We start from the raw sequence: 12,913 nt of genomic DNA, 5'->3' as shown, positions 1-12,913 counted from the left end.
TAGCGAGATAATACATGGGCGAGATAAAGGAATAAAAAAGTTCCAGCTTACGCAGCACAAGCGATGTTATATATTGAATGGGAAGAATGAAAGACCCACAGTACCCCGTCCAGCCCTCCCAGGCCCCCGGAGCCCTACTGGCCAAAACTGGGACTGCTGACAGGCGAAGTGGGCGTGCAGCTGCAGGCTTTAACACAGAGCTCTCGTTCATGAATAATAATAAAAAACTGAACTTTTAACATTCAGTAGACTTTCTGTGGTCTGGGGTTTTCTTCATTGCAGCTCATAATGCTTCGCTTCAGAACACACAACATCCCAAACCACAGGAAATCCACTGAATGTTCAAAGTTCAGGTTGTTGTGGGTGTAATTGAGGTTATAATAAAACCTCAATTCTAAAAAGAAAAACGAAAAAACGAATAGATGAACATGAATGTCATGAAACCTTTAAACATCTCCATTACTTTGCAAGAAGTCTACACACGTTTGCCGCAGCATCAACACAGCATGAAACCTAGACAAAATCTTATCCGACAATAACAAAAAATATTGTGTGTGCGAACGGTGAGACCTCGGCTCAAACAGCGAATAAACAGTATACCCCATCCCCCCATCCTCCTCACCTAGCGTCCCCACGGGACAGGGCTGCTCTATGACAACAGTACAGTACACCCCATCCCCCCATCCTCCTCACCTAGCGTCCCCACGGGACAGGGCTGCTCTATGACAACAGTACAGTACACCCCATCCACCCATCCTCCTCACCTAGCGTCCCCACGGGACAGGGCTGCCCTATGACAACAGTACAGTACACCCCATCCCCCCATCCTCCTCACCTAGCGTCCCCACGGGACAGGGCTGCCCTATGACAACAGTACAGTACACCCCATCCCCCCATCCTCCTCACCTAGCGTCCCCACGGGACAGGGCTGCCCTAACCCTAACAGTACAGTACACCCCATCCCCCCATCCTCCTCACCTAGCGTCCCCACGGGACAGGGCTGCCCTAACCCTAACAGTACAGTACACCCCATCCCCCCATCCTCCTCACCTAGCGTCCCCACGGGACAGGGCTGCTCTATGACAACAGTACAGTACACCCCATCCACCCATCCTCCTCACCTAGCGTCCCCACGGGACAGGGCTGCTCTATGACAACAGTACAGTACACCCCATCCACCCATCCTCCTCACCTAGCGTCCCCACGGGACAGGGCTGCTCTATGACAACAGTACAGTACACCCCATCCCCCCATCCTCCTCACCTAGCGTCCCCACGGGACAGGGCTGCCCTAACCCTAACAGTACAGTACACCCCATCCCCCCATCCTCCTCACCTAGCGTCCCCACGGGACAGGGCTGCTCTATGACAACAGTACAGTACACCCCATCCCCCCATCCTCCTCACCTAGCGTCCCCACGGGACAGGGCTGCTCTATGACAACAGTACAGTACACCCCATCCCCCCATCCTCCTCACCTAGCGTCCCCACGGGACAGGGCTGCTCTATGACAACAGTACAGTACACCCCATCCCCCCATCCTCCTCACCTAGCGTCCCCACGGGACAGGGCTGCTCTATGACAACAGTACAGTACACCCCATCCACCCATCCTCCTATAGCGTCCCCACGGGACAGGGCTGCCCTATGACAACAGTACAGTACACCCCATCCCCCCATCCTCCTCACCTAGCGTCCCCACGGGACAGGGCTGCCCTATGACAACAGTACAGTACACCCCATCCCCCCATCCTCCTCACCTAGCGTCCCCACGGGACAGGGCTGCTCTATGACAACAGTACAGTACACCCCATCCACCCATCCTCCTCACCTAGCGTCCCCACGGGACAGGGCTGCTCTATGACAACAGTACAGTACACCCCATCCCCCCATCCTCCTCACCTAGCGTCCCCACGGGACAGGGCTGCCCTATGACAACAGTACAGTACACCCCATCCCCCCATCCTCCTCACCTAGCGTCCCCACGGGACAGGGCTGCTTGGCGGTCTGTCCCTGCTGCGTGCGCGGCCAGGACACGTCCGCCACCACCCTGGGAACGCAGAACTCCTGGGGGGGCAGCGGGGCTGGGGCGGCGCCGCCACCGCCGGGCGACTGGGGCGGCGCGGCTGGGACCAGGGCCGGGGGCGAGCGGCCGCCGCCGCCTGCTTTCTGATTGGTGTCGGGGATCTGGTTGGTGTCGGCCGGCGAGCCTCCTCCTCCTCCGGGGATGAGGATGGCCTGGCGGATGGTGGTGCGGTAGCGCTGGCCGGGCGACGTGGTGAGCAGGGGGCGGGGCGTGGTGTAGTACGGCGGCGAGCGGGTGGTGGTGGTGGTGGTGGTGCGGCTGGTGGAGGAGGAGGAGGAGCCGCCGCCGCCGCCACCTCCTCCGCCGCCTCCGCCGCGGACTGGCGGGAGCACAGGGGGGCGGTAATCTGGAGAGAGAGAGAGAGAGAGAGACCTTTAACCAAGCCTCTAACCTTCCATTTTACACTCAAACAGACATCAGAACATTCCTACCCATTCAAGAAGATTCTTTTGACACCCGCAATCAAAGTTGAAAACACATACTGTGTATAACATCCTTTTTTCCCCCCTTTTCTTCCTCCTAAAGAGACAAAACCAGTGACCCTTGAGAGAGGAGGAGGAGGAGAGAATGTCAAACAAACATGTCTGGTATCTGAACTATGGATTATGACTATGATTTAATATCTCGGTTGGCGGATATAGTGTCACGCACTACCAGATTTACAAGCTGAAAGTGGCGCATTGTGAGCACACATTGTGAGCACGCATTGTGCGCATATAAATCCGGTATTTCCGATCATGTCCAAGTTCACACCGGCACGCAGCCACGCGGTACGAATCAGGATTCTGAATGCTAATTGGTTCACCAAAACCCACGTCTGGTGGTGCATGACCCGAGTCGGAATGAGCTTTAATAATGAGCACAGGATCCATGGACGAGAGGTTAAGGCGGGAGTCCCACTGTGAACTGTGAAGATGCTTGAGAATGCAGCGGCAGCATTCTGAACCTCTCTACTGATCTCAAATGAACCGTACAGGGAGAGGAACGTGGTTTCAAGCAAGCAGTGACCCATTGGCACACCACTGATGCCGGGTGGCAGTTCCCCTTTCTGTTGACCGACCCAGTACGGTCGGGACCGTCTATGACGACAGATATACTGCTCCAATGTACATTTAGGGCCCTAACGTATATGCCATGGCTATAGCGGGTTTTAGAACCTTCCCCTATCCGTAAAAACCTTATCTTGCGGCTGCACTATACCCACTATACATTATGCTGACTCCTATATTTGCAGCTGGAGGTGTGCCCGTGGGCATGTTGATGCGCTTTCCTTACAACTGCTGCCTGGACGCACAGCGGCGGAACATTCTCAGCTCAGAGGTCTCGTTCTCCACAAATCTCTGTGATCGTCATTTTCCTTGCAGTCAGCAGAAGTGAGAGTGTTAATACCTCGTGTCCATTGTGTTCATATAATTGTCTATTCAAAGAAGTTATTTGATTGTGCGCGATTCCATTCGCTCGTTCAGTTTCATCACTCACAGTCTCACTGCTTTACTGCGAGTGAGACTGTGTTGGTCGCGGAGTGGAATCGTGGACGATAGATAGAGGAGTTAATTACTGCACACACAAAACAACCCTCTGTATATCAAATTATAAATGTATTCCAAGGCAGTGACGCGCGTGGCTCTCCCATGGGCCAGGAAATGATATCACTGCATGGGGATAATGGGAAATGGATAATGGATTGCGTATAGTATTCTCTTAAAAGCAATGGCATGTGGCACGGTGGTTGGTTTCATTATTATAGCAAGGGAGCAATGTGTGAAAAATGTGTTTAAAAGTGTTTCAACTGGGATATTGGCATATAGGTTGGGTATAGAGTGGCCGGATGGGAACCACAAGGTTCCCAGTTCGATCCCGGGCAGAGTTAGTGTGGAAGTGTCCTTGAGCAAGACTCTGAACCCCTAATTGCTCCCGAAGTGCAGGTTGGAGCCTTGCATGGTTTCCTCCGCCATCGGTGTGTGAATGTGTGTGTGAATGGGTGAATGTAATGCACAATTTAAGTGACATTACACTAATTCTTGAGGTAATTGTTTATCCCAAAGGCTAATGTGGTATACACAAATAGGTCGGTGTGTCCAAACACTTAATTACTGCACTTTGGCTTTGTAGGGACAAATATTTTTTAAGAACTCACAACGCCACGCGTTGTGAGTTTGTAGATAATCTAGCCTTTACTCCCCCCACCCCAATAAATACATGACTAATAGAGAAACAAATACATAAATAAAATAAATAAGCAAGATACAAAGTAATTTGTCCAGCCTATTGGATTAGTACACGCATGGGGCAGTGGCTTGTACGCCCTAACATGGCGTAAGAAACATACTCTCAGAACCATACATGATTCATAACAGCATGACATCACCATGGAGCAGGCCTGAGTTGCATAAATGTATAGGGTACACTACAACACACTGCATGCGCCATTGTCAATATTTCATTGTAAAGCGACTCAATTATTAACATTGGGCCTGTTTTGGGGGCTATATGGATGTGTATAGAATGATGGAAGGGGTGTGTTTGTGAAGAGTTATATAGTGTCCCTTTTGTAAATCGACACCCACCCATTTCTCAAGCTAACCCTGTCTGGTACAAATTGAGACAAATGCACTGTGCTGGGTGCAAAAAAGTTAGGGTCCCCCAGAGGCTCCAATCACGTTGTGCAACTCCTAAAATGCAATCCACAAGTGTAACCTGCAGTGTACAGTACACACTGACACCATTAATATAATGTAAAGCAATAGGAGAAGCAATACTTTTAAGTACCCGGGGATGATTTATATACACCCACTGCCTTGTGCCTGGTTTAGTTGAGCAGTGTTGTGCACCGATGATAGCAGATCTGCAAGCTGCAAAATGTGTTGCACTGCAATGACTGGTGAGCATGTAGATCTGCACTTTTTTGTGCGGAACACCGTCACACTAATTAATATACAGTAAGTCGCATTTATTCAATAACTCTCTCTCTCTCTCTCTCACACACACGCAGTCACACACACACACGCAGTCACGCACGCACGCAGTCTCACACACACACACACACACACACACACACACACGCAAATGTACTGTATGTGCACACACGCACGCATGCACGCCACGCACACACACATCTGGTTGAGTGACATCCCTTTTGCATTCCATTCTATGTGGACATCCTGTTCCACTCCCACCCTCACAACTCAATTGTGTTTCCGTAGCTAAACTGCTATACCCCCCCCCCCCTCCCCCCCACCTCATGCATTCTCTACGGAACGTCACCATCAATCATGCATGGCAGTGGCGGCCTAGGGACTCCCTGTCAATCAGCGTGTGTGCACGTGTGTGTGTGTGTGTGTGTGTGTGTGTGTGTGTGTGTGCGCGCACACGTGTAAAACAGGAAGGGGGCACAACAATGGGTGTGTGTGTGTGTGTGTGTGTGTGTGTGTGTGTGTGTGCGGCGTGCGTACGTGCGTGCGTACGTGCGTGAGTGCGTGCGTGTGTGGTTGATGATTTCTGTCATCACAAAAAAAGCACAAGCATAGCAGACCAGGGGCCACAGTGCTGCACCCCCCTCCCTCTCTCTGCCAGTCCATTGTTTCTATCAAACTCCATCTCTGTTTCTCTTTTATCTCCGTCCCAGAGTTTTACTGAACACATTTTTGTTCCGCGTTTGTTTTCTCTACGGCTCTCTCGTGCATACCTATTGGCCAATCACAAGTGGCCTTACACGTCAGGAGCCAATGGGGACCTGTGCACGAACGCCACATAACAGCTTCATAAAACATTGATAGGGCAAAAGGCCAGCACTTGTACTCTGTGTAGAGGCTGACATATTTCCCCTGCGCTCGCCTAAGACAGCGGTTCCCAAAAACCTTTTAGCCCGTGACCCAAAAGAGAAATTAAACATTCTCCTGGGACCCAGACTATAGCAGATTTACAAGCTCACAACGCTCAATACTTCTTGAGCATTTGTTTTCAAATTCATAGCGTTTCTTATATTTTTCATTACTGAACAATAATCATTGAATTCGGTCTTTAATTCATGAAAATCTTAGCATTTTGGGGATTTTTATGTTAATAATTAAAAACTAAAATGTAGGAAAATAAATAAAAAAGGGACCCATAAAAATGTGTCCCCGTTTGTGTGATGACCAGTAACAAAGTTTTTTACTTGAGTAGCCTACTTTATGTGTGTGTGTGTGTGTGTGTGTGTGTGTGTGTGTGTGTGTGTGTGTGTGTGTGTGTGTGTGTGTGTGTGTGTGTGTGTGTGTGTGTGCATGTGTCTCTTTGGTGTGAATGTGTGTGAATGGGTAACACCATCAGGAGTGTGAATGGGTGACTTTAACGCCACAGTTTGTGTGAATGTGTGAACACAACGCATGTATATATACTGTATATATTCATACACATAACGAATAATTTTTTGCCACTTTGGGTGTCTACGTGTGGACTTTTGGGATGTATGCTTGCTGCAATGCAGCTGCTCCGTGTTCCGCTCAGAGGAAAATATCCAGCCTTGCGTTCAATAGATGGAAGGAGGTTCTATTGTCCCTTGTGTTCTTCTCATCAAAGGAAACACTCCAGCCAGCTAGGGAACAAACCCTATTTTTTGGCATACCAGCCAAAGTGGTTGGTTGATCTAAAAAAAACCCTATACCAGCCAGGCAGATTATTATTATTTCGTTTTTTACGGACAAAATGGATATACTGTAGATTTTTGATGGGCACAGGTTTCATGTTTGTTTTTAGTTCAATGTTTGTTTTGTAAACGCCATTGACAATGAAGGGAACATTTACGTCATATTGTCCCTCATTACGTCATGTTGTCTCTTTATTCTTAATGGAATTTAATGTTTGTGTTGGCACCGTTATCACCATTATCAACACGAGTTAGACTTTAATATATTAGCGCCCCTCACTTCACACGGGTGATTTTTTAATAAAAGTAACCAACACAGCCTGTGCAGGCTTGCTCAAGGTAAGATTGGGATCATCTAGTTTAGCAGTTTTCTGGTCTGGTCTACAGTGGAATGCTCCTCTGAAATGATTCCCCTCTGCCATCAGATTAGTCATTTGATGAATCTGATATTTAATATAATTGATTCCAACTCGTCTGGAAAAACTATTCCACTTGCATCTGAGGGGGAACAAAAACTAAAAGTGGCAGAAAACGGATATACAGATAACCGGATGCCACTTTGCCAAGTCTAGAGTTGGGCGCGTTCCAGACCGGATCACGGTAGTCAGTTAGGAACGAACGCGAGGTGACAAGAGGTTACTCAAGGTCCCCAGATAATGCAGACAGCTAGGCTTTCTGTGGGTGGGTGGGTGGGTGTGTGTGCGTGTGCATTGCGTGCGTACGTGCTTCCGTGCCCGTCCGTCTCAGTCTCTGCTCTGTTGCTCAGAACGCTCTTGTTGACTTCCGACATGGTAAACAGAGGGGTCATAAATCTACATCAGAGAAGCCATGGAGGAGAGAGGCTGTAAAATGAACTTCCCCTGGCAACCTTGCCAAGTCCAGAGAAACACACATGAACCAGACAGACACCGAGACTGAGAGACAGAGACACACAGAGACGGAGAGAGAGAGAGAGAGAGAGAGAGAGAGAGAGAGAGAGAGAGAGAGAGAGAGAGAGAGAGACGGCAGGGAGGGAGTGAATGACAAGGAATGTTCAACAGAGCGTACAGATGTACGATTCACTGTACTCCCATGATTTGCTTAATATGCAAGACCACTGCTTTCCTACATCTTACTCTGCAGCAGTGTTCTAAAAATTACTGCATAGTCTCTCTCTCTCACGCACGCACACACGCACGCACGCACGCACACGCACACACACACACACACACACACACACACACACACACACACACACACACACACACACACACACACACACACACACACACACACACACACACACACACAGACTTGAACGACATGAATTGGTGGAACCGGAGGGGTAATGCAGAATCATAATCTGCCTGCAGGGCACGAAGCTTTCTAGACTGGATAGGAGCAGTGAGACATCCAATAGGGCTGCATACTGCGATAACACACTGCCCCTATGGCCACGCACACACGCGCGCGCGCGCACACACACACACACACACACACACGTACATAATGCAACCGCACACAGACTTGTACAGACATTTCTCTCTGTTATGCGCACGCGTGCGGGCGCACACACGCACGCACACACGCACACACAGACACACGCGCACGCGCGCGCACAGGGCTTGTGGCAAGTGCGTAGCTCCAGCCTGCTGATAAGACAGAGTGGAGCACTTCAAAGCAGTGATACTTGGGAGATAGAAAACAACCTCTTGTTAATAGGAGCCTCGCTCAAAATGGCTGCCAGGCACAGCCACGGTGCCACGGCTAATGTTTCACACACACAAGTATGCCATCCCTCCGTATAAAAGGTTAGAGTCACCTGCAGCAACTTACGCAATTACATGCTTCTTTCTCTTAATCAAGGGATGTTCAAAGGAGGGGGAAAGAAAAGATAGTCAGACTGCGTAATTCTTATGTTTAATATGAAGGAATAGCTATTTGCATCCACAGCATATTCTTACAGGAAAGAACTGTGTTTTAGGTTGGGTGTCTTTTTGAAGCTGTACCTGTATATGAATCACTAAATGGCCTGTGAACATGTTCTTTCTTTGTGCTAGCCTACTACTTACAGATTTTGTCCAAAACTCACACAAATCATTACGCATTAGCCCTGCTGTCATGCATGATCTAGATATATCCCTCGGAATTTCCATATTCAATTCCAATTGGCAATGATTGACTTCCCAGTGCGGCATGCCCTGTGTAGCCAACCTGGGCCTGGTGGAGATCTGTGCTCCGAGGATTACACCTTTCTGTTCATCTTGCTTTAACCCATTTTGACCTGCCACTCGGTGGCGCGCTATGAGCTTGTAGATCTGCTATTTTTCAATAGCTAAAGCATAACATAGTGCTTACACCAAAAGGGGTTCCCGCCCAAAATGTGTTTTAAGTCCCGCTAGTGTTCATACATGACTTGGTTGGATGCTTGATTCTGATGGGTCACAATATTACTGAATTCAGCTGTGTTATTTCTGTATAATGACCTCTGAGCTCGATGACAGGCCGCTGTGAGCGCCGTCTAATCAAAGGCTCAGAGCAACTGTTGCATATCAATCTGCGCCCCGCTTGATTTTATGCTGTATCCAACATGGCAGCCACGTAAACAAAACCCTGGCGCTACACCATATCAAAATGCCCCATGCACGGCCCAAAAGGCCACGTGCACGGCCCAAAAGGCCACGTGCATGTGGCCAGAATGCCACATTTGCAATACAATCAAGATGACACTTTTTGCATGTGCGCGCCCAGTGAATGAACGCGCGTGCATTCAGCATACCACCAGCCAGCACTATCGCCGCTGATGCCATGGAGTTATATAAGACTGCTCTCTGACGCTGGATCTGCTATTTTTGAGTCTCGATCCTCCCACCGAAGAAACTGTTGGACGACCAAAAACACTAGCGTTCCTGTGCTGCGTCACATTGAAATCTGTGACCTATGAACGGTTTCGACAGAAAGCAACAGCTGTACCCATTTGAAATAGTCTCGCACAGGGCTCTACAAGCTGCGGGCCCTGGGGCTTAAGCTCCAGTAAATTCCTTTGTTAGTCCGGGCTCAACACTTCCTGGTTGTTTCCGACGGCGTGTTGGTCCGACCCTATTCCTATTCCTAACCTTAACCACAGGCGAAGTCACGTAGTCGGAAAAATGGGATGTTGGAATTATGGCCAGTCCACGCACTGGAGAACACACCATGACCTGGCATATACATATGAATGCAATAGCCTACTTTCATTACCGTAATCAAGGACATCCTTCCGTTTGTTACTCTTGGGTCAATTTATAAATGTCTTTATTAAGTAGCCGTGCAACAATGACCGGCTCACTGTCAAGGGTTAGTCACAGTGATTTGACCTGTATGAATGGATGTCAAATAAACAGCCATAAGTTGCCTACTTCTCAATGTGGTGAAATGCTCGGAAAACAGCTCCGAGCATCATTGACCTATTTTCTAATGCTATAATCAAGGCAAATGTTGCTTTCTGCTTGATCAAACAGGCCTACATCTAATCTAAGATAGCATCAAACGATTCAGAAGCAACCCTCTCTGGTATCGTGGATTTCTTTCGTGCGTGCGTAGGTGAGTGCGTGTGTGTGTGTTGTTGGAAGTTGAAAGGCCAACAGTGACTCAGAGTTCAGTGGGATGTATATTTAAAATGCAGCATTGATAGTTATTTACTATTCCAATCTGTCCTCTGAAAAGACGTGGTTTGATATAGTGAGCACCACTTCACTTTGAAACACAAGATGATTTTAACGTTGTATCCTCTTGATACCTCTACCACTCTTATTTCACATTTAATGTGTTCTATTACGACGATTCTAAATGTCTTCTAAATCCTGACAGTTTTCTGAAAAACCTGTTTCTATGTCAGTGGTTCTCAAACTATTTCATGTCAAGGACCCCCAGAATTATATGACATTGGCCGTCGACCCCATCTGAAAATATGTTGTTCAATTACAGTTTGTTAAATATAGAAATAAATGAATTAATCCATCAAACTGCAGATGCTGGACAATGTTGATGAACATTGGAAAAGCTTTGTTTTCAGCCCAGGTTATGGACTATAGTATAATATTCTGTCGTATATTGTTCATGTGAGCCCAATACTGTGTATCGTATAATTTTCTTACAGAAGATATCCCTACATCGTGGTGCGTTTCATGTTTCAATTTAGATGTTCTCCGAGACTCTCATTGGAGTAGCCAAATTCTGGAGGATGAGGATCAAACATAATTATACATTATTCATAGATCCTGGAATATACTAACTGAGGGAAAAGAACGAAGCTCCTTCGGGGATATTTCTTTGGAGAAAAACTATTACATATGTACATTTATTGAACAGGTTTTCTAAGGTTTTAAACCACAACTGGACATGTATTAAAACATAGTATTATGATTATACTAGGAGGAAGATTTCTTTCAAAAAAGTGTACAGAAAGTTAGAATCGTGTTTTTATGTGGCCATACCCACCAGTTCATTAAGTATACATGGTTTTCACCTTAGCACCACCCACCTGAACTTAAGCCTCGACCACAGCTGTTGTTGTATGATAATGGGGGTTATGATGTCACTAAAATGGTGTTATTGCGAATTGCGATTGGGCCTTTTGACTCAAAGGCTTTCAGCTTTCAGGAAGAAACCAAAAATACACAGGGAAGACATATTTGACCTGGAGGTCTATTAGAGTAATGTTATGGCGTCTGATCGCACCACTCCCACCTAGACCTATATCTCCCACGCAGACAGATGCAACGCCATTAGTTAATCGAACTCAGCAAGTTTGAACAGAAACGAGGATGGCTTTATTGCCGTAATTGTTTTGTGCGCCATGTTGTCGTGAATCACTGGGTGTGCATGTGGAGAGTGAAGAATGATGACATTTACGCCTGCCATTACAGTAAACAAGAAGCGCTGTCCCTCATCCAGATGAGCTACAGTATGAAAAACACAACTCCCTCCCGGCAACACCAGGTGGAAATGGGCTTTCTGTTCAGCCCACATGCAGATGCTGTCCTCTCAGACAGAGTGATGCATCTCAGAACTATTACTGTAGCAAACTGTAGTATCGTACACAGTGAAATCCTCTGTGTTCATAAAACCCATTCAGGACGGGAGCCCCTGGCGCAAATCTTTGAATATATATTCTTTCAGAGCGAACGTTTTTAACTCAAATCCTTGCTTCTGGGGGTTGCCTGGAACAACGTGTTTGATGACTGAAACAGGGTTTTTCAGGAAACTGTCAGGACATTTGTAGAATGGTCCTCCGGTCTAAATGGGTTTGTAACTCTGAGGGGCAGTATCCACCAAGGTGTTTTTTTTGTTTTTCCCTGAGCACAGCGTATATGTTTTTAATTGTTTACAATGAGGCCCACATTTCGTGGAAACGCCAGCAGCGTGATGTGATGGAAAGCATTTATTTTACGCGTTGGTGCATCTGTATAGGATACTACTTCTAACGAACCATCTGTATGATACTACTTCCAACGAACCAAACCACTTGAACACGGGTTTAAAATTCAACCAATTATGATGATTTGTAATTGTGGAAAGACCTCCTGCGTCAATAAATGGACAATAGGAGGCAGCTGCGCTTTGATGCAACGCTCAAATGAGCAGCAGCAGCCAATGTGGTATATCTACGTGTATAGAGGAATCCATGGAGCTGTGCCCCGTATAGCTGCCCCGTACCTGTGCCCAGGTGTAGCTAAACAGTGCTGAGGTGTAAAGCTTTGCTAAATGGTAACAGGGGCGTCACTAGCGTGACGCAGACAACACAATTGCGTTGGGGACAAGAGGCATTTGGGGCCCACGGACGCCCACCCGTGCCGTCGGTAAAATCCCATTATAAATACATACAGAGATGCAATGACAGTAGCCCTGAAACATGACTGCCATGATGATTGCAGAAATTCTAATCGCTGGAGCTGCTACTAACTAACACCCGTGGGACAAATTGTGAGTACTTTATATTTGAAATCTGAATGTTTATATATACGGAAATCTTGTAAATGCAGCGAGCGCCAAAAACAGGGTGAAGTTTCTCATGACTCTCGTATGAATACGAGAGTCATGAATCATGGCTACAATGACAGTTGAGTTGACCAGCCCACGCGGGGGCCTATATAGTCTAGTTACGCCGGTGAATGGTACACCTCAGCAATGGCTGCGCCCAGGGCACCCCTCCGTCTATATACAGCACAACTATGTTCCCTGCTAA

At 47.5% G+C, this 12,913-nt stretch overlaps 1 protein-coding gene across 1 annotated transcript in view; it reads right to left on the bottom strand.

The window, feature by feature from the left end:
* The window catches only part of LOC308312950 (adhesion G protein-coupled receptor L3-like), a 204,015-nt gene that overhangs the window by 73,836 nt on the left and 117,266 nt on the right, over positions 1 to 12,913 (bottom strand). The window contains 1 exon segment of the mRNA XM_080759759.1: positions 1,972 to 2,430. Within this exon segment, the coding sequence (XP_080615885.1) occupies positions 1,972 to 2,430 (459 nt within the window).

This window comes from Protomyctophum bolini (genome assembly GCF_963924005.1).
Source record: "Protomyctophum bolini genome assembly, chromosome: 3".
In the NCBI taxonomy this organism is placed as follows: Eukaryota; Metazoa; Chordata; class Actinopteri; order Myctophiformes; family Myctophidae; genus Protomyctophum; species Protomyctophum bolini.
The sequence above is the reverse complement of the archived record's forward strand: the minus strand, read 5'-3'. Positions and strand labels throughout refer to the sequence as shown.